Here is a 26,374-nt window from a genome sequence, read left to right as displayed (position 1 = left end):
GAGTTTTGACCTATGGGGTCCATAAGGTAAAATAGCATGATATGATTTTAATGAGTATCTATTAACATAATAAAACCTTTGATCTTTTCAAAGTTGGGATCCTGTGAAAGTGCTGTTAGAATTAAAAGAGTTTGGCCGTTAATCAGTTTTTTTTTTTGTTAAGGGCACTGCTTTTCCCACGGCCGAAGCCATCAGTACCATCTCCTAGAAATACGGAAATGCGGAATATAGTAGTAATAGCTTACTCCGTCGGATCACCACTTTCAGCAACTTTATGGAAGTGGTCGATTCCCTCGAACACCAGAATCTTGCCGCTGTACCAGGAGACCGTCAATTCCTCTACACTGTCGCTACGAGACCTTGCCATTGGATTAATATCGTAAGAATATTAACTTATGTTTCTAACGCAACTGACAACTGAAATCCACGGAATGCACTTATGCGGTGTATGACGTTAGAAGAACTGACAAAAACCCCTGTGAAACATTTAAAATTATCACGGTTACAAATTAATAAAGACAATAACTTTGTTAAATTTTGTTTTATTACCTTGGACTAGCAACTTGCAATAAATAATTATTTCTTTTACTGAGGTCGGTTGCCGGCCACATAGTGGTCAATTGCCCGATGTAGGAATCATAACTTCAGTAACATTTGCACAGTGTCTATGTGAGTTTACCAAGTGCTTTTATTCTATGTGTTATTTCCCCTGGCAAAACTGGTCCCTAAGTATCGCATACATTACTGATTTCCAAGCTCACTTTTCAGTTAAGATCACTGCCCAAACAAACCAGGTTCACATGCGCCATTTTTATGCTTCTACTAGCAACACTATGTCATTTTCTCTTCTTAGTTTGCTTACTCTTGTAATCCAAAGTCCAGGTTTGTCGATGGAAGCCAAGCTACTGAACAATTTACGTTACAGTTTTTATTCTATATTTACAGCCACCAATTACAATTGCTGTTAGACTACAATTGTTCTCGCATATATGATCAAAAGCAAAACAAATAAAAAACCCCAGCTCTCAGTCGTGGCTTATTAATAACCCAATTGATTTCCATGTCTATCACACAGCTTTACCAAGCGTACTTGAAACTCATTTCTTTCTTAACATATCATCTTAATATCGTTAGTGCCTGTGATCAACTTGGTACATGATAAATATGTTGTACGTAAGTACCTGTTGAATGAATAACACCCCTTGCGAATAAAGGGTCATCAAAACATTCTCGCGATAAAAGTGGTCGAGATTCACGGAGACCTGCTAAATCTGTTTCGGTCTTCGTAGCCTAGGTTTGGCTTCGTCACCAAGGTCACGAGAGCAGAGAAAAAGACCACATCGATTAAAACGAATTTCAATGAGTCTACCCATTCAAGATCTTTTACGTCCTATTTTTAGAGGTATGTCCAGGATTGATCGCAAATCTCACAACTTTGAAAGCTCTAAGCGAGATTTTCAGTTTTCACAGTTCTCATCATTTTCGTATTTTCCTACCTTTTTCTTTTCATTGTTAATTATTAAGGTTTTCTTAATTCGTTAGCGAATGCTCGTTGCGCAGCACAATCCTGAAAATACTTCGGTAAATTTGCTGATTTCGATATAACCGAAATTTTCTCCGTTCAAGTACCTATAAATTCAGCAATCATTTCAAGTTAGATAGCAGGCATCCATCATAATTTCAAAAAGTTTCATAACCATTTAACGTCAACGCAGTAGAAAATATAATTTACGTTTCTTAGTTTTCGCCAACCTTTTGTGAAAACTAGAAGTTCAATAACACATGAGATCATTCAAATGTTCAATAAAGTAGTCAATCGACTGGCATTTGGTGACCTCTAGGGGCCGGCTGTTCTAGTTTACGTAGAAGAACAGAACTTTTATTCTTAAATTTTTCGTGTTCATCGTTAGAAATGCGTGTTAATCTTCGTCAACCCTTATCACTCTAGCTACACTTTGGTCTGGTCTTACTTCTTCGGTCTTAAGCTGCACTGGAAAACCAAAATCTTTTAGGTTTCCATTTATCTAAATCCAGTTTCTACGTCGCAGCCAAATGAATCGATCTGTGGTAAAACAGTAACTTACTTAAGCTACTTGCAAGTATTTTGCATGGGAGGGAACAGAGCAACATGCAATGTGGCTAATTTGGAGTAGTTCTTCTTTCTTTGCTATTTTCAAGTTCATCAATGAAAACGCTGAAGGTAATGAGGGCCACCTCGTAATTATGACGGGACTGGTTCAGTGGTTAAGTTTAACTCTTTATCTGGCACATTTCATATTGATGCATTTCCATCAGGCCTGTACTCGGCTCCACTTGAAAAGTCACTTTGATCTTATTTCGTATTTCGTTTGTTAGTTCTCTTGTTTAATCCAGTAGAATACCTTTGCTCTTTTTCCTCTTCCTCACTAATTCTTAAACGTTCACATCTGTGTTTTTTCTGACCCCATTTCGTCGTTCTGTAACGGGTGCAGGTTAGACCTTCGTCGCATGGACAATCTCTCAGACCAGGCTGAATTAACAGAAGGAAAATCAGGTCAACTACGTATTTAGTATTCTAGAATATGGAAATTTACAGCAAAGCTAAGAGGTAGAAAATCTTCGGGATTACATTGGTTTTGCTTTACCACGCTTTGTAAATGGTTTGGCAAACTCTAACCACTTTCTCTATTTGGGCCAAGTAGAGGCGAAGCTTCTCGACTTGGTAGCTTTATTGTACTGGGCTATTTTGATCAGTTGAGGGCTTGGTTTTACAGTAAATTTAATCAGAAAGAGGTCTAAACATTACTATCAACAGTTATCTTACCAAAAGAACAGGCTTGCATCTTTGTCCCTTTTGGGGTCTTCGCTTACAGAATCCTCTATTGACACTATATCTTATACAACACTCGTCTTTCTTGCATTGGCTCCAGTTTCTACATTTTCTCTTCGTAGAAGGCGATTCTTTGTGCTGCGAAAGTAGTAATAAAGATCATATTGATGTTGAATATCAAAGTACTTGAGTACATGCTCTTCTTGAGAAATCAATTTAAATGTAATGAACATACAAGTTGGCAGCAGAGCAAACAAATGTGCTTATCAAAATGTCTTGAAGAGGACTCTGATCAAATTATTCAACGTGTCAAGGGTCACTACTCAGTAATCCACTCCAGTTGTCATGGTTTGTTCTGACAGGTTTCACTGTTAAACCGTAACTCATGTTGATGCACTTCACATCTCCCACGCATGACCACGTGATTTAAAGAATAAATATTTGCATATAGATAAATCATTAATAACTAGTAAAAAGGAAAGCCTGGCGCATATTGTACTATTCTTTTAGAAGTTCTATTTTTTAATTTACGGGATTCAACATTCCTTTTGGACCTCGAAGCTTAATTCTTTGGATATTCGCATCAACCAGAATCAGCGGTAAGCATGAAAAAAAGGGTGTCACGTTATCACTTTAAAAATGCTAGTTATACATGGACCCAGGCGTCATCAGAACGAAGATGACCTTTACAGGTGAAGTTTAGACTAGTCAGTATCGTCTACAAGAACAATTTTCTGAAGCCGGGAATCACTATGGAAAATCATAAAAAGGGGGTAACTTTCTAGAGAAACTCTGGTGCTGCGTCGGTGGGAGAGTATAGCAGGGAAATTTACTATCGACTGAGTTGATAACGTAAATTGGCTACCGTTAAGAGTTTCAAAGCTGACGTTTCGAGCGTTAGCCCTTTGTCAGAGCAGAACTCGTTTGTTTTGATTTAAATCTTACATAATATAAGGGGTACATTAAACGATCATCGTGCATAATGTAAGGGATGATTTCTAGTTGAAATAACGATTATTCCACTTCCACAAGGGTTCATCGTTAGAAATAAAGACTCAATCAATATTTTCAATTTTTTTATAAATCGATCTGAAGTGGTTCTTTGCAAGTGACTCTTGAACATCACTATGCATGCATGTTGTGTTACGCACACTAAGCATTTTACCCACAGATCGCTGGGTAATCAAAAGACAACTATTTTAGAAGATAACAATATCAAGCTCTTATTTAGTAATTACATCAAATCTGTGTTATTTTGAAAGCTCAAAGAGATTAAGGCTAGTACGCAAAGCAGATAAAAGGAAGATTAAAATGGATCTCTGGATCAAAATGCTCAAAAGTTTTTGTCCTCTTGGTTTCTCTTGTATTTTGCATTTTGATACAATATTCGGCAATATTTTCCCCAAATATTGAACTGCAAAGTTCTGAATCTTAAAGAAGCTAAATATGACTGACAAGCCGCCTCTTCAGCGTTATAAAATAACGTAAAGAGCATACTGCAGCTGTCGGTTTTGTGTCGCCCACGCACTTGTCAGAGGGTCAGTCATCTCCTGGGCTCAGTGCCAACGTGTGCAAGGTTAATCATAATTCCAAAGTGGTTACTTCAGTTAGAAAACTATATAAGCGTAGAAAGAGTTCCTTGTGCATTTGGTATATTTGAAAGTATTGAAGATGTCAAAAAAATATTCTAATGACTGTCTCAGGAGTCGAAAACGATATATTTCGCTCGAGTCGTCTAACCTCAACGCACCCACGTACTAATTACCGCTGCAAGACCCACGCATTGTGTTCATCAAGGTTCTGCCCTTTGATGAAATAAACTAATCGGCGAAGAGATATCATAGATGACTAATCCAGAGTACACATTAAGCTTCTTTTTTCTCTTTTTCTTTTCCAAAATAGTCTAAAAGGTATTTTGGTCTCTCACTCGTGAAATCCAAGTGTCTCCCGCGACCCACGTGAATCTACGCAAAATTTATTTGCTTTGAAGTGGCCGACAACATTCGAATATAGGAAGAGTGATATGGTTTAAAATCAACAGAGCTATTATTTTGTTTGTGTTTATCCACTCCAGAAATATCAATTATCAAGTCCGAATACCATCCATGAAGATTGATTTCTGAGGGCGTTTCTTTCCGTTGGGCCCATAAAATGCTCTGACCTTTTTCCACGCCTCACCAATTTACAATAGGTTAACAAATTAACAAGTTCTTATGTTATCTCTAACCTCGTGTCTGTAGGTTATTTACACCTAACAGAACCGGAAATAATTAATGGCTTATATTCAGTCGCTAATCGCTGGCGAGTTGTGAAATTGCGCCCTTCAATAGAAAACATGCTGGTACAGTTGAAAAGCGTTTAATCGATTGAAAAAATAAAAAATTTTCCTCATTTCTTGTGAGAAATCTTGCAAGGAGCCGTTTGGATGATATTGTTTGTTTTCTGTAAGAACTGAACCTTGGACCTGGACCTGGGATAATAGGTCTATTTTCAGATTAATGCCAGTGTGTTTTCTTTCGCGTGGGTCGTAAATCGGCTGTGTTACTGCAGTTTCAATTAGAGCACAATCAAATTTAGTGATATGTAAATGTTTCAATTTAAAATTGAAACGAAAGCAAAAAAATTAAAATAGCCCCACATTAAGCCATGGGCCGGTAACTGGAAAAACTGCTCTCTCTAAAAAAAAACAAGTACGTGTTATGTAAAATGATTTTCCCTCATTTATTTATTATCATTTGCATTCTGTTCCTTTTGTTATTCAATTATCCTACGCGACCAATCAGAAAATATACTTCGTCAGATCTTCAATTGCATTGCATCCAAGTTCTTTTACTTAAGTCTCACGAAAATAGCAGACTCCGTTCATGCCTCAAGCCTCCATAGAAAAAGTACCGACCTTCTTCCTTCAGTTAAGCAAATCTATTTATATCTCGAGAGATATTTAAGCGCGCCACCAACGGCGAGCTTAATTTACTAATATCGTTGAATGTTTTCATTGGAATGGAGTGTTTTTATTAGAGAGGAAATTATCTTTCGAGACTCTTTCTCTTTTCTTTAAGAATCATAAATTTGACTCTCGGATGATCAAAAGTATATGATTTGTAGAGGTATTTTGTATCTAAAGGCGTGCGCAGCACAGGTGGGCAAGACGAGTTATCAAAAGGGATTTTGACCCCCTCTTATTCAGTCGGTGAAATGACCCATGAAAAGAGCGTAGAGACCATGCCATCAATCAAATAGTACATTAGCCGCCGCTGGCTGGTAGGGTTATTACCTTGCTTGGAATAGTTGTAGAATCCTGATCGATGAAGGTAAATTTTCCATAACATTTAAGTGAGAAGAAGATAGCAAACGACCTTGAAAATGAGCAATTAACTCTTGGAAAACAACTTTAGCCGCGGGAGATTCCGGGGCAATTAAGTGTCATTTTTTTGCAATTAATTTTGAAATGTCTCAACAGGAGAGCAATAATGAAGAACCTAGCACTTATAATCAGATCTTTGGCCCTGATGTAGTCTGTTTAGGTGTATGGAGAAAACACGTTACAAACTACCCATGCTGTGCCTCAAAACATGTGGTTAACCAAAAAACGTCCCACGAGAGTAAACAATCCTTAAGATTTGTGAATAATTATCTTACCCCCACGAGACTTCCACTTCGCAATTTCTTGAGCATCTTTTTCATGTTCTTTTTCCTTCTTCGTTTTCTTTTCTTTTCTCCTCGAATAGTTTCTACTGGATGTAAAGATGCGATTGTTGCCTCAGTCTGAGAGACATTTTGTCTCAAATGGACAGCCGTCGAAATGTTTGGGTATGAACTGTTCCCGCCGTGTGGGTCAAATAATGTAGACCACCCTCTCTTGTTCGCCACGTGCCGTCCATGAGGCTTGTTAACTGATTTATTTTTCTGCAAAAGTTAAATGTACAGGTTACATTTCCTACACAACTTGGATCTGTGATCTACTATCGAAAACGATCGCTGGGTTTCATTAGTTTGCTTCATTTGTTAAAATCACATCGTTTTACGTCTGTGGCCTTTGTTGTCACAGATAACAAACAAAAAGAAAAGAACATTTTATTGCATTGTTTTGCTCGACGCTAATATGCATAATAAACACTAATCTAATAGAAATTTCTTTGCTTTTACGCGCCCGTCGGTTTAACAAGTCTAATGGAATCTTGACCTTCAGGAAAAGAATGACAACGCTGAAATAGAGAGAATCTGTCTCCCCCATTGGTTTTTGAAGATGATTCCGTTGACCCTCTATGCTAAGTCTACAATAGCTCAAGAAAAAGTGAAACGGCACAAGTCCTAGTTCACTTGTAAACAATTGACATCGGGTCGTCACAAGTAGTATTTTACGTATCTAATGATCGCTTTCACTGGGAAAGGCCGATAATTATTTGATTGATTAGAATAGTTATCTGTTTTCTCTCCTCCCAAACATCAAGATCTGCCAAAGTTGCATCAAGCTGAGGGCAATAAAATTCAAACTGAGCGACTAACGCATGCTTATTGATCCACGTGTCACTAAGGCCTTTGCTCGTGCACTAAGAAAGAAGTAAGACAACAAACCGTTCTGGTCGAAAAATAGAACAACGATGATTATTACCTTGATTGATGTCTGATCAGCATGGGTGTAGAATGTGGAGTGATGCAGAGCAATGATAAACAGGAGGCCCCTTAAGATATCCATTGGAATATGTTTCAGCCTTGGCTTTCAATGACGTGTTACTCAGGAACAGTGGTGGTCTATCTGCAACAGTGGACAAGTAACACGCGTTATATTTCATCGCAACGGGCTCATCATAGCTTAGGTCACGTGGCTCATACATGTCATTAATCTTCAAACCCAATCAGGAAACAAAAATAGCTTATGTTGCGGTCTGTGTGTGCGACAAGAACATGGCTTTCCGCTTGCGTGCGGTTCTTTGTTTAGAAGCGGTGTTGTTTGCGAATCTCGATAGCCGACTCTTTACACAAACTCGACAAATACAGCTGTGAGAAGTTATTATTTTTTTCCCCATGACCTCGAGCGAGCTGTTTTGTGATACTTTATTCTTGGCTGTGACAAAGTGCAGAAGTGTGGACACTCAATGTCTCTTATCGATGGTAGCAAAGTAACACGCCTTAAAACTCTTAACTAAATCTCAACTTTAATACGGTTAGAGGTATCATCCAAGTATGCAATAAATACCATATTAACCGCTCCTGCTCCGAAGTTAATTAAGAGACAAATCACTGTATAGAAAAAGCATTACACAGATAGCACACTTTCCTAAAGAATGCAAACAATCCAAAAATAATGCAAGTTATTTCATATTGAACACAATTGATCGCAATGCATGAAATCCAAACTGATAATAGAAACACCTGCCACATTTACTAGGTAATTATCATTCGCCTGACTACAGCCAGATTTCGCTCATTCTTTGCCTACATGAGCAGTTCCGATTTATTTCACTGATCTCTATTTAATTTTCATTCCCTAGCATTGGGACATACTTCCTAAGTTTATTGAAAATGGCAGTGCGCTGATGTCGTCGTACAACTGTGTGACTCTACGGCCGGAGGAAGGAAGAAATTCAATTCCTCAACCATCAAATAAAGCGATTTTTATAAGTAGCCTTATAGCCAGAATATTCCTTTGCAGACTTCATTCCCTGTTACTGCTTTGAGCATTTCTTTTTGTTGTTGTCGTGGTGTTTCAATCTGTACCCACGGTTTGCTCATATTCCTTTTAAGTAAAACTATTTAAAAGTCGCAAACTATACTTTCGGCTAATATGATCCTTATACAAAGCAGAAAAAAGTACCAAAAAACTCTTTATGGGAGAGTTGTCAAGGCTTTCAACTTTCCAAATGGGAGAAAAAAAAAGGTGAAATATGCTTCACAACTTACGGCAAGAGCGAGTTCAGTAGCACGCTCCCGCAATCCCAAAGGGGTGAACGTAGGTCAGCAGTCAAATTACCTTCGTCACTTGTGCTTTAGATCTTGCCTAAAAATATCTGTATGTGATCTGTTATAGGTTCCCCAATTTATGAGAATAGAATGATATTGGAACAATTACGATCCGAATTTTCCTGATGTGAACCAGTTACTTCATGAGATGTACGGTGTACTTGTTCCAGCCATCCTTCCAATCTCAATTTCATGGACTTGAATTTACGTAAAAATAAAAAGAAGTAACTCCACCAGTTAAACACCAGCTATTCAAATTACATGTATACCGATGACTTAAGGTTTAGCCTGTGCTCCACTCTAGTTTGGCGTGATTGTGACGTACATGTGTCACTCAATAGAGTCATCAAGAAAACTTGTCAATAAATTACGAACCAGACGCGTGGTCTTTTAAAGGAAACTGAAATGGGTAAAAGCTTGTTTAGAAATTATACTTTTACAGCTGAAGGCACGAGGATATTTAAAAAAAAGGAACCCTCAAAATAAAGTCACATAATTAATGAAAACATTTTTTGTTTTACATTTTCTTTGTAACTAAAGATTTACGTTGGAATACAAACAAAAGGAACAAAACAGTAATAATAATTTTTTTTGACTAATGAGCGGCACTAGCATCTTCTCATTATTTCTTGAAAGTTATTTTCCTATTCACGACTTTTTCCCCATTGAGACTAACAGTTTTTAAAATCATTCAAGCTTCAACTTTTAATCTTACTACAGTTTGAGTCATAATGCGATAGGGAAATAGTAATCTTCTTTCTTGCGCAGTTTTGAAATATTTTTAGCGTGAGCAAGCTGTCTTCTGACCTTAAATTCCCATGAGATTTACAGGAATTCGTAACCGGAATATGTCGAATGTGGCTGTCTTGTCTTAGAGCTTTAGACGATTGAAAAACAAAATAATCCTTCATTGTGTGGAGCATTTGAATAGGTGATGATATCAACAGGTATGAGTAAACATGTCTAAAGTAAAGGACCAGCATCTTTTGGAACACTTATAGGGAATTTATCCGATCCATAAGTTAATGCCAAGTTTCGCTCTTTAAACATGCCCCAAAAACCAATCTTCAAGCGTTTTAATGCAACACGTTGGGGAAGAGATCAATACCTTTTTACCATACATAAAGAAAGGAAAATTGGAAAAATCTTGAAAGCTGTACTGCATAGCAAATGGTTGGAATTGTTATTTCATAGTTCTTATATTCTTACATCTTTAAAATCTGTGGTCCGTGGTAGGTGGGTCCTGTGAAGATCACAGTTTGTATTTTTTCATTGACCGATTTTGAGGTTGCTTCGAGCTGAATGCCAATCATGGCTGAATTGCACTGAAACTTATAAAGGTTTGATTGTTCCGATTCAACTTGATGTTCTCGAAACTGCATAGCGATCATTAAAAGATCTATGTAAGTGATGTACCTACACTTTCAATGACGGCCAAGTTATTTTGAGCCTTATTTCCGATACGGAGCAAGATCAGATTCGGTAATCCTTGACAAAGGCTCTTTTGCCTTAATGTTATCGCAAAAAATTTATGTCTTTACTGAAAGTCAATATTATCTCAAAGAAATACTTAATATCATGATAAGAGTCTTATTGGCGAGTTTCTACTTTTTTTTTCTCCGTGAAAATCAAGCTTCACCTTTATCGTTGCATTTGATTGTATTAGCATTTTCTTTTCGTGAACAGCTAAAGAGGAAGAGAGGAGTTTACTTTGTACAATCTTTTGGTTTTGAGTAGGGCGAGAAATTTTCTTATCGATAAATTCTATAATCTGAGAATAACGTAAACTGAATCAACAACAATCTGAGCTTTTTCGTTTTTCGTCAAACGCAATACTTTAAATCCGCTCTCCGCGGACATCGCCGCGAAAAAAAAAACTAACCGCCTCTTTAATGTACCGAGACTAGGAGAGAGAGTCTTTCAGTCGGCGGCTGTCCAGATCAGGCTTCCAGAATTTCCTTATCTCTACAATCTATCTTATGGGCTTTATACAAGGATTAACTCGACTGCGTCGAATTTTATTGCCCCGTGAAAACATTTCTGACTGAATTCTTTCAGTCTCTTTTCGAGATCAAATACCTAGTCGTGTTAAAGTTGCTAGTTTTTTTCCTTGTCATAACGGTTTCTTGTTTATTCCCGACTCTGAAGAGTCCTTTTTGAGATATACCACAAGGTATGATTAGGCAGCACCCAAAGATGACATACCTGTGGTTTGGGTTTCAGATTTTGTTTCTCTCTATAAAAAATATATGCTGGTGCCGCTAAAAAGTTTGGGCGCTAAATTAAGGTTTTACTTCAAGAACATAGCTGTTTTCACTGATATAAAATCATCAAGATATTGTATTACATTAGCCTCCAAAGAGCAGATATTTCTCCTACGCAAAAATTTTCACGACATTTTCTAAGTGATTAAAGGTATGTTCAGACGGCCTAATATTTCTAATCTTATGTGTATACTAAAAAGCGGATACACAAGCTGATGGGCTTATAGAGACTTGTTTGTTTTCCTCAAGTAAATCTATTTCTTAGGGATCACCAGGCTTTGGTGGATATTACAGACAATTTCCGTATTCTTGTTTCATTTTCGGGCTGGTTAATTTTGGTCATCAATTAACGACAGTAAACAAATAACACCCACTGTCGGGAAATTTACACTTGAAGCGCCGGGAAGGTCACAGCATTTCTCTTCTCACAACAAAATCACATGTCTTCATTAAATATTCCGTCCGCCCATCGAATAAAACTTTCTACTAGGGTGATAATCACCATTTTAAGATCCTTTTATATCAGAAGGACATGTGCCAATGCTTAAGTATTCCTTTTCTTTTGTAGTAAAAATACGGTCTATCGTGAGTAAGACAGAATTGATCTAGTAATTTGATGCCAATACTAGACTATGATCATGATTTCTTGGGCACGGTTTTGGATCCTCTGACAAAAAAGCAGTAAGGAATTTCAAGCTGTGTGAAATGGTCAGTTTTCATAAGTTCACTTTAGTCAAAATTTCGGTTCAAAACCATGTATGTTTGAGCAGCTTTACCTAGATTTATAATGTCCATAAAGGTAGAAACATTCGCCAGTTATGGTATGCACTCGCTACACGCATTTTCATCGCTCTTCAGTTTAGTGGGATATCGACAAATATTACATACAGAACTTTCATGCGTCAAACACGGCTGTGTCTTTCCCAGTTTTTCTTCTTTAGAGAAATTAGGTCAGCAGAGGAGTTTCTTGAGTCAAAATGCAAATAAAACTGCTTAGAGTAGTTTTTCTTTTCAAGTAAATATATGGAAAGCCTACGTTTTGGCTGAATATAAATAACTTGAAACGGCTTCCAGGGAAAGGGACAGTCGACTTCCGGCAGCGTTTCGCCTCTCAGATACACCGTGCTTGCGCATTCAATTATGTAGTTTTTAAGAATTGGCGTCGCGTGCATTGAAGCGATGGTTAAGTGGATGGTTTATGAAATTTCACCAGGTCAGTTAAAGAACGCACAGAAAGAGATAAATTTGAATTTCTGGCGGCTGAGCAGTCCAAAAAAGCAGCTTACTTAGCTCAGCCCCTAATAGGAATAGCAGCGATGAAGACTTGTACGTGACCGAAACACGTCAAGAGCTTATTAAACAACTCATCAAAACTACTGACAGTATCTTTTCCTTTCAGGGAACGGTGGAGTAGATGTATTAACACTGCGAGTTTTTGACATGGTTCAACTCAAAGAAATTCGGCCTGAATTAGACAAAAACTCAAAAATTGAGAGCTAAAAGGTAACAAATACTGAGCCGGAGACTAAATCATGGATTGACGCTGTTATTTCGCGACTTCGCATATTTATTTAACTAGCTTTTAAGCGCGGACTCTGTGGGCAAGGATAGAAAAGCCGGAAATTTTTCTCATCATAATAAGTCATTTAATTGACTTCCCTGTTTTCATTTGTTGCTTAAGCGTGCCCCACACGAATATAATATTCTCACACAGTGTGTGCTATCCATGAATGTGTCCCATCCTGTGCAAAATTTCCTGCGGATGACTTTTCCTAACTTCCTAACTGGCCGTAACTGAAGGTCCGGAAGATTGAATTCTATTAAAAGAAGACAACGTTGATGAATTGATTAACGCTAAAGTTTTAATACCCCTACCTTTTTGTAGGTTTTGATCCCGAGATCAACGATTTTTCTTTAAAACTTTGTTGGATGAATTTCTTCTGCGTTGATTCAGCTGGGAGGAGGAAAGATTGAAAAACAAGGTCATAGATTTGCAGTACTGCGGGGAATTTCCGTTAGTGGGCAACTGGTTACTTGGGTCTCTGCCATAAAAACAGCTACTTATCCTTTAGAGCTGATTAACGGTATTTATCACGAACTCTTTCGAACGGTGGGAGATACGATGGAAAAGGGTTTTAATGGACTCAGTAAGTTAATGAATGGTTGATACCACAAACTGAGTTGCCGATTTTACATAGATAAGGAAGTTGAACTTGGTTTTCCCATGATCGTGTCGAAAGCTATTTTAAGTCTCGAGTGAACATAAAACGGAAAAATTATAGAACTGATTCCATGGCAATGGTAAACTGGCGACTAATCCAAAAAAAATACTTCCCATTTAAATCTGTTTTGACATCTTATCCTTTTACTCGGTGCTTTTGGATTGACCTTTCTCTATGTAGGGGGTAGTATAACAAGCTTATCTTATGATCCCTCGTGGTATCTCGTGGCACTGTTATGACACGGACAAAATAATTAACAAATAAACCCACGGGGACGTCGAGTATTCATAAGTATCTCTATGCACTTTTCGATAGGTCTTTGAACGACTAACAAACTAGTTCTGTTGAAGAATAAATGTCATAGGCAAACTGACGAGCACGCTCGAGTAGAATCCTCACGATTTTTAATGAGCTTAGACAGATCATAATCCAGTTAAGAAAGGTGTTTTGTTGTTCTTGAGCGGTTTCGTAACTTTTAAGTCAGGTTTCAATTTGGTACGCGTCAGAATCGAGGTTGAACAAATTGCTTCGAGTCTCCCGCCTGATCTCCATAATTTTTTTGATGACTTGGCGACGGCCGACTCGGACACATCGACAGAGGGGGAACCTTGCAGGAGGTCCCCACGACATTTGTTGATCTTGAAATACCGAATTACTCGTTAATCAGTTTGGGGCTTTAACCAACAATAAAACCAGTATGTGTTTCATTTAGCATCTAAAAAATGCAAGAACTAGGTGTTGATACTTAATTCAAGACACCCCCACAAACAACATGCTGTGTTTGTAAACTCTTTGTTTCGTCTCTCAGCCGACAGTCTTCTCAGATTAGGTGGTCTGTGTTTCCCATTTTTTGTCGTTGTTGCTGTTTTAGGAAAAGTTTACTACTTTTTTCCATAATTTTAAGACTACCTGTATCATGTCATGATAACGGTTCATGAATGCGGTTGCAATAATTGTTATTAGTGGCCGATAAATAGCTTGGTTAAGAATGTTTCTTTGTTTCCGGATTAACTTAGTTTCTGCTCATAAACGTTAAGTTTTGTAAAGTACAACACTATGAGTAATGTTGTGTCCGATTTCTTAAATAGTTTAGGAAAAGAACATGGCAATCCTGTATGCCCGGATGAATATGTTCAAGGGGCAAATAGGTGCATCCGGGGTCAGCGCAAAACAGACAATCGACAAATAAGTCGTTTTGTACGTCACAACCTTTACAAAGACCTTTTCTGTAGAAAGAATTTCTTTAAACGTTGATGCAAACTGTGTTACAAACCTTAACCGACTTCAAATCCTTTATTGATTGAATATAATTTGCTAGAAAGGCTTAAAATCGTCCCCAAGAACTGTCAAATTGGAAGAAGTCGTTAACAACTGGACACGATCCAAAAAAGACCAATCTACTTCTAATTTCACTTTGGACATGAAACAAACAAAAACCAAGCGGACATTGATGCCGATTACCATGACGAAAGAACAGATACGTAGAAATTTGGGCCTCAATCTGTTGTTTCGACGCCCGTGACCGGCTGATTAAACATTAACATTACATGCAAACAGCAAAGATTTCAAGATTAATGTTTTTCCTCCATGTGCATATCTTGAATACGGTTTCCCTACTTACCCCCCTCGCCTTCCAGAGTGTTTTTCAGTTGCACCACTTACCATGGAGCAGTTTCTATGGCAGTCCTCAGGAAGATGGTGCGTTTACAAGAAGAGCTTTCATGTAGATGTTCTGTCAGAAGTCTTATGTTGAATTATATAGTGTTCAGCTATAAAAATAGACTGAGTGTCCTCTTACATCCTGCTTAGTAAGCAGGTACTCGACAAAATAACACAATCTGTCCACTACACTCGCCTCTTTTAACGTCACAGGCCGTATACGATATGTTTTCTAAATGAAGTTATAAATATCCTACAAAGAAAATTTCTTTTCTATCTATTGAGTGCACCTTTGAGGTGAAGCGAGTGATACTGTTACTACTAGAAGAAATGGAAACCTTAGACTAAAATATTGGTTTGCTAAGGAGCTTAAGATTTCTCTTTCAAGCCATTCAAAGTATGTATTAAGTCCTGTCCTTCTCTTTATGGGCAGTGCCTTGACTTTCAACTGTACAGAATGCAAATAAGGTCTTTAAGTCACACAGCTGCTCTCTGGGATATTATGATTTCTTGACCTGGTTTAATTGAATAATTGGTTTAATGTTAATTTGCCAGCTTTCTGTAATAGCTTCTTTTAGGTTTGCGTTTCGTTCTTGAAAGACCTCAGGAAATCTACTTGCGTTAGTATATCCTTCACTAAAAAACTGTTCCGATCAACTGATATCATATAATGATTTTGGTGTTGAAATGAAAATGAAAATGCTATTATAAAAGCGATAAATGTGGTTTTGGTTTATCAGCTCTCTTTCTTCTGTCATTAAACCTCTTGTGTCGTCTTGGCCATAATGGCTCAACATAAGCATATGTGCTGGAAAGACAGCCAAGACAATCGTCCAGAGAGTGTTACAACAACGCTTACATTGAAGTCTATACTCTTCGTATTTCTTCACCAAACTTAAAAAAAGACGACTTAACTATGATGTAAATTGGATGCAAAGTCATGAATTCTATCTATTATTAGCTAAATCTGCAAAAATCTTTAAAACCCGTTTAACCTTGGCAAATCAACAGCGTTTTACCTTATAGAGCTTTTTCAACTGACAAATGTTATCTGTGAACAGTGATAGGATCCAAGCCAGTTTACAATCGAAATCCGATTGTTATATGAACTTCAATGACGCGTGCATGAGAGCAGATGGTGGGTATGTGGTTATGGCCGGGTTCCCAAAAGGCGATTTGTCCTATCTAAAAGCTATTCTCTGATTTGGCTGTAAGGATATCACATTCGACTGTCCGTCTCTGAATTGGCAGAACTCGCCTTTTCAAAGGTGTGACATAATGATTACAAATGATACCAGCTCCTTATTATGGGAGGGAATCATTGTTTCAAAATGGATTATTTGAAAATTTTCGAATTGCGAGGGTCTAATATGATATACTCGATTAATCCGTCATATGAAGGCTCAAGGCATATGATTCGTGGTAAAGTAATTTTAACATGTCAAATGATATTCTACATGATGATTTTCAGTCATGTGTTAGACGCCCAAGTCCTATGCAGGAGTTAGAAGTGATGAAAGGTTTATCTTTTGTTGTAATTGAAACTTGTCCTCTAGGCATAACTAGGCGACTACAGAGTTAAACTGATGAACTTTGTACCTTTTATTATTAGTATAATGAACAAAGAAACCAAGCTTTCCATTGTTCAGTTTTCAAGTTTTTTTTCTTAGTTTATTGGCTGTTAATAAAATTTTGAAAAGTAAAGGAGACACTCGACCTACGGTAATGATAGCATGCACGAGGAATTTCAAATCTTATTATGAACTAGAATACTTCTGTACCTTGAAATTGGCTTCTCATTAATATCTTAAGCCGGCACTGGGAAGGGTGTGATACTGTTATTAAGAACTGCTTGATTTTCTTATTTTCAACAGTGCAGTGACCATAAGCTTTATCTAACAAAATTAAGTGACCGACGGGGGTAGGAGGGGGGGGGGGGGCAGTGAATGGTGAACAGAAAGTGAATGCTTACAGAAAACACTTAACCTGGTTTCTATATCGTTTCTTAACGAAGGTTTGCATTCTACATGAGCTTGAAAAAAGTACAAACAAGGGAACTTCAGTTTAGGCAAGATATTGTCTATAAAATGACCACTGCATGGAAGATATCCTGTATAACATTCTGAAGAGAACATAAATGAGAGAACTAGTAATAAGAGAACCTTGAGGGAGTTGCAAATCCCACTCATCAAAATGAGTAAAGAGGCTTTATTTCAATGTGTGTTTTACTGTAAAGATCTCCCATGTCGTCAACGGATCTCACCCACAAGCTATTGAACATAATTTTTTTTTAATCAAACGATGCCGATGACGGAGTGGAAATATCTCACCTAAACCTGAGAGAAGAACTATTGTTTTAAAAAAAGGAATCCGGATTAAGCTTAGCGTTGCGTTCAGAGCCATCCACGCGATGACCTTTGTGTAGCCATCCAAATTAGAAAAAGAACTGTCGGTGCAGATCTGAGATAAGTGCACCAAACGTGACTAACAGCTATTTCAAATAATAACAATAAATCACTGTACAAATTACCCAAAGACTCAGTTATGATAAGGAAAGTTGTTTGCCCCTTCCCCCTTAAAAAGTAGCATACATCAGTGACGTTTTTGGGTAACATGCATGATTTAAGATGAAGATTTCATTAATTTCACTCAGAGCAAGGTTTATAAACAGCTTGAAAACCACTCGTAAATATTCTTTTAAAAGATGGTACCAAGGTTATTGGAATTATGTTTGTGACGTAGAGTGGATTAAATAAAGATGTTAGTTTGAAAGTAAATGTGATGATTGGCTTTTACGCGGTTTCCTATTCAAGAATTCCTATGTCCATTTAATCTTGTTAAATATTTATGCGCCCAAGAACGTCAAGCCCTTCCGGAAGAATTTGTCCATAGGACCAAAATATATCAAAAAATGAAACTTTCATTGAAATTGGTTTAAAACGACGATGAATGGTAATTGGGACATAATAGTTAGTAGATAATAACTAAAATATACACGAAACGTAGCTCTTGGAGTTTCTTGATAAATTGTACTGTGGGATTTCAGCCCTTTGTCGAGAGAAGGTGTAAGACATCTGATAAACTGCCTCTTTGTCGAGGAGATTATTACTAGAAGATTCCAGCTGTAGTGATAGTCTAATACCGTGGTGTTGTTGTGAACTAATTGTATTAAAGTTTAATACAATTAGTCTTTAACAACAATATTCCTTTTAATGATCTCACAATAGGACCTACCTGAAAGGCACCAAATGGTTGGTACAGTAGACTTAAGATTGAGAAGTCTGCGTAAAAGCCCTAGCTATTTTGCTGTTTCGTAGGTAAGAAGTTGCCCTTTCATGGTGCATCCTTCCAAATAGGGGAAGTAATGGGCATTGCCCGAACAGATTGCGAATAACTGTTTACTTAAAAATTTCTAATTCAAGCACACACATTTAAGTAAAGTCAATTCTAGATAAACTTTTCAAGCATGTTTTAACTGCGCATGTTGTAGTTTCAAGCAAAAACAATAAATACTCATTTAAATACCATTAATATTTGTTCAATCTGCTTTGCAAAACGACCACGATGACAAACAGGTATTTTTCTTCCAAAAGAATGCTCTAGTTTCTCTAAATCCATGGAAATTCTCTCACGCATACTTTCCTTTGGCTGTTGAATTGAAAGAAATGTCATTTTTGGCCAAAGTTGTCGCTTCTGCAGCAAATCCAAAGAGGAAAAAGTTTCCCTAGCTATTTACTTTCGATGACATCCCAGACAGATACCTTCTGAGGGTTACTATCAACTAAGTTAGAATCCTGGACCTTTCTAGCACTCTACCAAAGAAACCAAATTTGTCGCAGTTCCAAATATGTTTCAATCTGTTTTTGTTCTGGGAATATGATAACTTTTAAGAGGTGAGAGGTGCTCCTCTTCGTTAAAGCAGTCAAAAGCGGTCGCCCCGAAAACCCTCAATGAACCATCATTCTATTCAAAGGAAAAAGTAATTATAACCCCAGATGTTTCATGCTACAGAAACGTGATCATTTGGCCGCATAAGTGGCGCTTTGGATCCTTCTTTCAACAACTGTTGATAAATATCTGAAATGTAGATAATGTCGCCTCAGCAAAAATAGCACGAAGGCTGTTTTTACTTCATAAGCACCTTGGAGCCATGGATTCCCTCCAAACCACATTGCCCTACTGAGCCGATTTCCGTCCCACGTAAATGGGAATATTCTATAAACTTCTCTTTGAATATTGTTCCTCGAGTTCGAAGATAAGTATCTTTACGTCCCAGATTGTAGATTTAATGAGTAAAGGTGTTCCCCTAATACCGTTGTCCGATATGCCACATGTATAAATCGACAAATTCCTGCATACGGCGTTCAGTGCAAGCGTAATCATTGCGAAAATTTTATCGACCCTACTTGGGTGTTTTTTTTTTTTTTTTGCAATTTCAGGTCTGGTCATTTTCTGTTATTTGCCCGGGTCATCGCGATGCTTTAAACAGGAGGATTCTAAAATCGTTTAAATACTATTATTTTTCCAGACTTAACTCCACTATCAATTTCGCGCTCTTTCTGAAGCGAAACCGGAAATAACTTTTTAAGCCCTAAGTCATAGCTTGCATCCAAATTTAAACATTTCTCCCTGGTGAATCGTCGATACCTCATTTCTTACTTTGTTTATAATTCAACGAACCATAACTTGCTCGCAAGTTTCAGTAATTTGTTTTCTTGAAAGAATTTTTAGCAAGGAAAAAACCGAGAACGAAAACACAATTTTTAGCAAATTTCCTTTTTCTCTAAGTTGAAAGAAGTTGCCAGAATACAGTTTTTGTTACGTTATAACTAAAAAAAGGTCTATTTCCTAAGGTTCCTGAACATTTTTCTGTGGATTTTTCTTTTGAAGTCGAATTTTCGACAGGAAATCAACAACTCATGATGCCTATCCATATCTTTAATGAAAAAATCACGGCCTTCACAGCTTTCATGGTCGCATCTTTCAAATCCCAACACTGCTTAATTACAACGCATTCAAGTCAATACAAGCTTTTTACAAAATTTATTTCGCATTCCAAGCTTTCGTGCTGAACAGCACAGCACTACTTTATAATCACGCAAAAGTTATTCTCATGTTAATTGACTACAATGCTCCACAGACTTTCGAATCTTACATAAATATTAAACATAGAGCTCTAAAGAGCTACTCAAAGGGTGGGAAATAGTCTCATCCATTCAAACCCTCAGATGAAACCTAACATAAGGGGCATTAGAGAAAAGGTTAAAAGTCGCGATTTCTAGGCTCTCGCTTTATTTCCTCAAAGAAGCTAGTGGTCCGTTTCCTTTCAATTCCAAGTCGCTTTTATCATTTTCCGTCTCGTAAGCCAGGATCAAATTCTCTAACAAAAACGAGAACCACAATTCATGATATTAAACTCACAAGAGTTGGGTCAATCGACTCAGGTTCTGAATTGTTTACGGAACAGTCATACTTGGCAACTTCAAGAGAATATGTAAGAGAAGCCCATACGATTCTGACTCACTGTTCTCACGTTTCAATCGACCAGTGATGTCTTAACACGAAGTAGTTTACCGTCGTTTCTTTCAATTCGGCTCATTTTCCTAAACCGAAATTACCAGTCACGCTTAACAGAATATAATTTCAACTGATGCTGACATCATAAAGTCCATCTAAAGAAGAACACATTCCCATCTTTTAAATGCATCCAATGAAAAATATGAAAATCAGATGGACCAATTATTAATAATTATAATAAAGGAAAACTAACAGAGAAGACAGAAAAAATAATTTTATCAATTTTGCATGAAAATTGATGAGAAACATAATGTTCTCATAAAATACTGTTCAAAGACTCCTGTGGAATATGTTGAAGGAAGTTAAATGGTGTTAAATAATAAAAAGGAAACATCTCAATAAAAATTGATAACGACTGAGATTGATGAGCAAGATTTTAAAACAAAAGAATGCCACATTTGCAACAAAAATGCTCCAAAAAAGATATTCGTGTAAGAGATCATTGTTTTTATTACTGGTAAGTATAGAGGATCAGCACGTCAAGATTGTAACCTTAAATTCCAATTGACTGATGAAATACCGGTTATCGTCCAACCGAAACGTTCCCTCCATCCCTTGATCACAGCAATTTACATGGATTTTCATCTACCATTCCCCTTTCCTTATGATTTCGGGTATCGATCCTGGGTTTTAAGTACAACCCAAGTATGGGATTCTGAAAAAAAAATTAGGTTCCCCTCACTTTTCAGCTCCGTTTAAGTTATTTTTTTTACATAAGCAAGATTTTTAAAGATACCGCGGTACCCTGAGAAAGAACTTCAGAAAGAGGGTGATCTAATAAATGCCATCAAGGCCCCATTAACGGCCGCGTTTTTGTTTAGTCAGCTCCGTTTAAGGTATTGTTTTACATTAGCAAGATTTTAAAAGATACCGCGGTACTCTGAGAAAGAGCTTCAGAAAGAGGGTGATTTAATAAAAGCCATCAAGGGGCCATTAACGGCCGCGTTTTTGTTAAGTTGAGATGTAAATCGCCACGCTTCGACTGCCTACTGCAGGTCTCCATCATAGGACGAGGTCGACTGCTTATGAGTTACCATTTGTACCTTGGCGATCTAATACGATTGCCGGATTTCGATCCCCATTGTTCCGGTTTGTTCTGGTTTTCTGAGAGGTCTGACTCCAAGCCCAAGTTGTTCCCTCGGCGGTTTGCTGTCGCACCGGCCTCCCGTTGTGTTTCCTGATTGTTGGTATCCACGCTTCGGGAATTTCGATTCCGTTATCCCTGTTAGCTCCATTGACTATTCAGTGTGAAACAGTGTGAATCTCGATCAATATTCATTAGAGCGGTCGTAAATATTCCAACACAAACTCTTACAATTTCGCCATGACTGTTATTTCGTAAGATGATCATCTCACAGTTGGAGCTTGGGCCGCCTGTGGTATAATTTGCAACTTGAAACGCAAAAAGAAAATTGTAAAAGGTCTGAAAAAGATCGTGACTATAATTTTATTGCTAAAAATCATCAAAATAAGTGTGTGAAAGCCATTAACAAAAACACAAAGGAAGTGCTATATTGCAATTGTTTATATACTGTACAACAACACATTGGTATTAATGCTGGGATTATAAAGACGGCTCGTGAAGTAGTAAAAAAAAAGGTCCGCAATGCGTACATATGTGGCTTACGAAACTGAGCTGCTTTTTAGTGTCTGGTGTCTTATTGAGTTTCTGTTAGAAGAGTTAATAACTGATTGCGGTTAGATAGTTTCCATAATTGTTCCTGTTCACCAATAAAACAAGATAACTTGCATGCAATAGTCTTGAAATGTTCATTTTCAAGAGGAGGGTTATTGGCCAAACTTTGTTATGGCGGTCTCATATTGACAATAAATGTGCACATGTAACCTGAGGATTTTAGGAACTAAAAAAACTTCAACGTCATCTTCCATAGTGACCTGATAGGTTCAGTCATGATTTTGTTTACGTAACGAAATGGAATTGAGCTCTGATGTTTGTAGGTTGATTGTCGTTTCCAAGGCAAGTGATGTGAAATTAACTTTTGGGAAGCATTTCGTATGAATATTTTTGGTATTTTGTTTACCAGTACCAGAGAAAAAAAACTTTGCAGAAGGGCCAGGACATTCAGGAAACGAGGTAATCTACACTAGAAGCCATTAGGAGCTTTATTTGGTTTGAATGTATGACTGATTTTGGAAAATATATGTAAAGTAACTATTGTCCATTAGGGCGCAAAGTTCTATTTGCACTTGGTTGAGAGCAAAACGTTTACTATAACTGTTGTGGGTTTTGTGGGACTATATTTTCAATAAAGAACACAGAAAAATTTAGGTGGGGTGGTGGATATGGGGCTGCAAATAGAAGAATCTAGGGAAAAAGATAGGTGCATAACAAGATCAGAACACAAGCAACATTTTAATGAATTATATGTTGAGTAGTACTCTGAAGTAACATTACATTAACGTTGCTAATGATTTTTAACCCAATAAGATTTACAATTTGACCCGGAGGTTTTATCAGAAAGTTAAATAGAGATAGTGTCATCATAATGGATTTCAGGAACGGTAATCAGAGAAATAACTTAAACACAACAGAGTTCAGTGTACAGGCAAGTGTGTGATGGTATCATATGATTTTAAGTAACAGAATCTTTCAAGTTTTCTTATTACTGAAACTGTAATTTCATGCCAGTGTGTTTACCAAATTCAAGCATGACAAATGTCAGTTACATTGAACTGATAACAAAGACAACACAGCGGACAACAAAGTCTAAGCTAAATTAATTTAAGTGTACTTTGGTATTCTAAATAAGCACAAGTAAATTTTTCACAAACAAAAAATGTTATGAGCTCATAGGGGTGTGTGCAATTTGAAGTATTTGAAAAATTTACTAGTGCTTATCACATGAGAAATCATGTTGTTACTTATTCATGATGTATACATGAAAGACACACATTCACAGAAATCAACCAACTGACAGCAGATACATTTGACAGTATTTACTTAATGAAGTGTGTGCCATCAAAATTTGTCCTTCAGCTGAATTCTTACTCAGGAATGCAATTTTGTTAGTGTTTATCAATATACATAAAATATCCAGGCTTTTGTTTATTTTGGTCAGCTACTGTGTGTATCAATCAGCACAACCTACTTCATGTAAATCTGATTGGTTTCTAATGTGATCTATTGTTGCTGAGCCTAGTTTACATTTATACTTGAGTTATTACTTTTGCACCAGTGATACATGAAAAAGGCATCTAGCTGTTTTCAGCCAATCAAAAGCGTGTCATTTTTCATGTATAGCAGTATTGTGATGAACTAACCAAAATCAAACAAGTAACTGAAAAGGCCTAATACACATGTATTGCTACCAAATATAAATACGAATGCTTATCTGAACCCTAGAAGACTGCCAAGCTTACAGGAAGTCATGAAATGTTTAAGTCCGAAAAATTCTGGGCATTACTCGGAAAACGTAATAGTAATCACGTTTCAGTTGTAACATGAACTACTCGGCTCCTATTTGTATTACTGCGTTTCAATGTATCACTTCCCCAAAGTTTGGAATCAATCACAATAGACATTAAGCACCGAGGTTTTCATATTAACGACAAACCGCAGTTTCAGGTCAGGTGTTAGACGTTTGTGACTTCTGACTTCTGACTTCGTTTGTTTTTAGCTATGTAAACATGAAAGAATAATTCATTTGAAGAGGTCGTCATATTGAATTTCCATAAAACAGCAGTGCTTGATTTTCAAGCGGCAACAAAAAGTCCTATTTTCACTCATTGGGTAAAAATTGTTTATTCTGTTCTTAACATGGCTGGTAGGGTATTCTGCAGTTTAGCCAAAATTGTATCTAAGCATGTACTAAAAAGACTGGTGAAGTAATTTTCTTATAGTTGGAACAACGATTGGAGTGATTATGAGCGGATTGAAAAGAGGCCTGAAGTCTGTTGCCAAATGAGTTGGGGATAGTTTTCAGACTCTTTAAGATTCTCTCGAGACTCCTTAAGACTCTCTTAAGACTGCCGGATCAGTGATCAGCTTCCTCAGTCAAAATGCATGGCTTCTGAGAATGGGTGTCATTATATTAATGGTTGAGCGCTTTCAGAAGAACAAGCGATGAATCAAGAAGGATGAGACCAGTCCACCTGAAATCAACCCGACTTTAATTATGTCATGATTTGTCTCATATAACTTTGGTGGTGTCCTCACCGGATCTTTAGTTGAAGTCACATTAATTTTATTTGACGGTGAGAGGTCGGTCTGTTGATTTTTTGATGAGCCCCCATTCAGTTGCCTTACCCCGACTGATTTTCATCTCTAAATTAACTGATTTGTTGACTCCGAGCTTCTTATCAGCCTTAAAGAGACTTCAAGATCAAGCCTGACTTTTGCTTCACCAATGAAGAGCTGAAACCTCTGAACGCTCTATGAGATGTCTGGCTTTCTGATTTCATCCTCAACTCACGAAGAACTCATGTTGAGCTCCCTTAGCGCTTCCTGGTGAATCCAACACTGATGATCTGACATTGACTTGTGCACCGAGAATGCAATAAACGAATGCCTCGATCGACTGGTTCAATTTCGCCATCTCCGCTTGCGTCAGTCCTGACGCAATTAGACTTTTTCTTGGCAGATTCATGTGCCATGAAGAAGTCGAATTGCCTCTCAACCTTATCATTAACACTCCAAATGAAGCATATCAGATTGCCTTTGATGGCTTTTCCATCTTCATCGCTGAACTTGTTATTACCAGGATAAGAGTTTGAAGCTGCTTACGGTCTAAGATTTGTCACAAAAATGAAAACAGATCTAAGACGGTGATTATCACCTCCTTTGAAGCGGAAGTCTGTACCTGATGGAATTTCAAATTCTGCACATATTCGTTTGAACGATGGCGTGTAATAATTGTTATTTATTTGATTGAACTTAAGGTCACCTGGAAGAGGCGATTCACTCTGAATTCCAGCCATCTCACCTTATTTCTAGACATAAATTCTAAAGGTATGCAAATTCAACACAGCTAAATATTTAATAACCTGCAAGCGGTTATTAAATACTTCAGTGAAATCAACGTTGAAGTAAATAAGAAATCTATTTTCACTTGCGCTGGTTGTTAGGGAAATCTGAAATGCAATCTATTGTCTTTCACGTGGTAATCTATTGTACGCTAAACCGCAGAATGTGATAATCTATTGTATGCTAAACCACAGAGTTACAGTTTTCACGTCCAAAAAATTGATCTTGTCGTTTCACACAATCGTTTATGTGCTTTCTACGCCAAAATGTATGAAGAAATTCATGAGGTCATGTCTGAGGAAGTTCAAGCTTTGAAAGAGGCAAATGCTTGATCAAAAATAAAATTATCATAACCAAGAGGACATGTAAATAGACTACGCACCTGCCTTATTCAAGGATTACATCAGAGAAGTTTACTTTTTCCGCTCATGTCTTATGCAATCTTCAAGATTTTGAACGTCATCTTTCATTCTTATCAGAGTCATTCTATATATTTTACAATAATAATTCTTCAACTAAACTCTGTTTCTCTGGCTTTCAAATTGCCTGTATGTTTGATGAAATGGGTTTGGATATTCGTAATGTTGAATCCCGTCAAATTCAAAAGGTAATTTTAGTGTATTACAAAAACCACCTAATTGAAGTAAAAATCCAGTTTGTTGATTCATTAGCCACGTGGGTCTGACATTAGGAAATTTATCGTTGAAAATATTCTCAAAGTTTTACGACATCTTTCCTCATTACTAATTTTGTAAAATTTATTTTTGAAATTCTCTCACCAAAAATTTTTTGACTGATCTTCACGTAATGAAAGGCCTCTCATGATCTATAGCGTATTGAATAGCGGAAGAACTTGATACACCACAATCTATTACCGCTTCCTTTATAGTGTCATATG

General features: G+C 37.2%; 1 protein-coding gene across 2 annotated transcripts; it reads right to left on the bottom strand.

The window, feature by feature from the left end:
- Window positions 1-535: 535 nt before the first annotated feature.
- On the bottom strand, window positions 536-15,213 carry LOC131782883 (uncharacterized). Of its 2 annotated transcripts, none has more exons than XM_059099623.2 (6): window positions 14,878-15,213; window positions 12,910-12,988; window positions 7,422-7,565; window positions 6,449-6,715; window positions 2,804-2,947; window positions 536-2,509 (listed from the first exon to the last, which is right to left on the bottom strand). In XM_059099623.2, the coding sequence occupies exons 3-6, from the start codon at window positions 7,503-7,505 to the stop codon at window positions 2,333-2,335; spliced, it is 672 nt and encodes a 223-aa protein (XP_058955606.1). In that variant the 5' UTR covers window positions 7,506-7,565; window positions 12,910-12,988; window positions 14,878-15,213; the 3' UTR covers window positions 536-2,332. The 2 variants fall into 2 exon arrangements, with proteins under 2 accessions (XP_058955606.1, XP_058955607.1); XM_059099624.2 differs by having other exon boundaries at window positions 14,919-15,213.
- Between the last annotated feature and the right edge of the window lie 11,161 nt (window positions 15,214-26,374).

Source organism: Pocillopora verrucosa, chromosome 11 (genome assembly GCF_036669915.1).
Source record: "Pocillopora verrucosa isolate sample1 chromosome 11, ASM3666991v2, whole genome shotgun sequence".
Classification (NCBI taxonomy): domain Eukaryota; kingdom Metazoa; phylum Cnidaria; class Anthozoa; order Scleractinia; family Pocilloporidae; genus Pocillopora; species Pocillopora verrucosa.
This window is presented reverse-complemented; position numbering and strand designations above follow the sequence as displayed.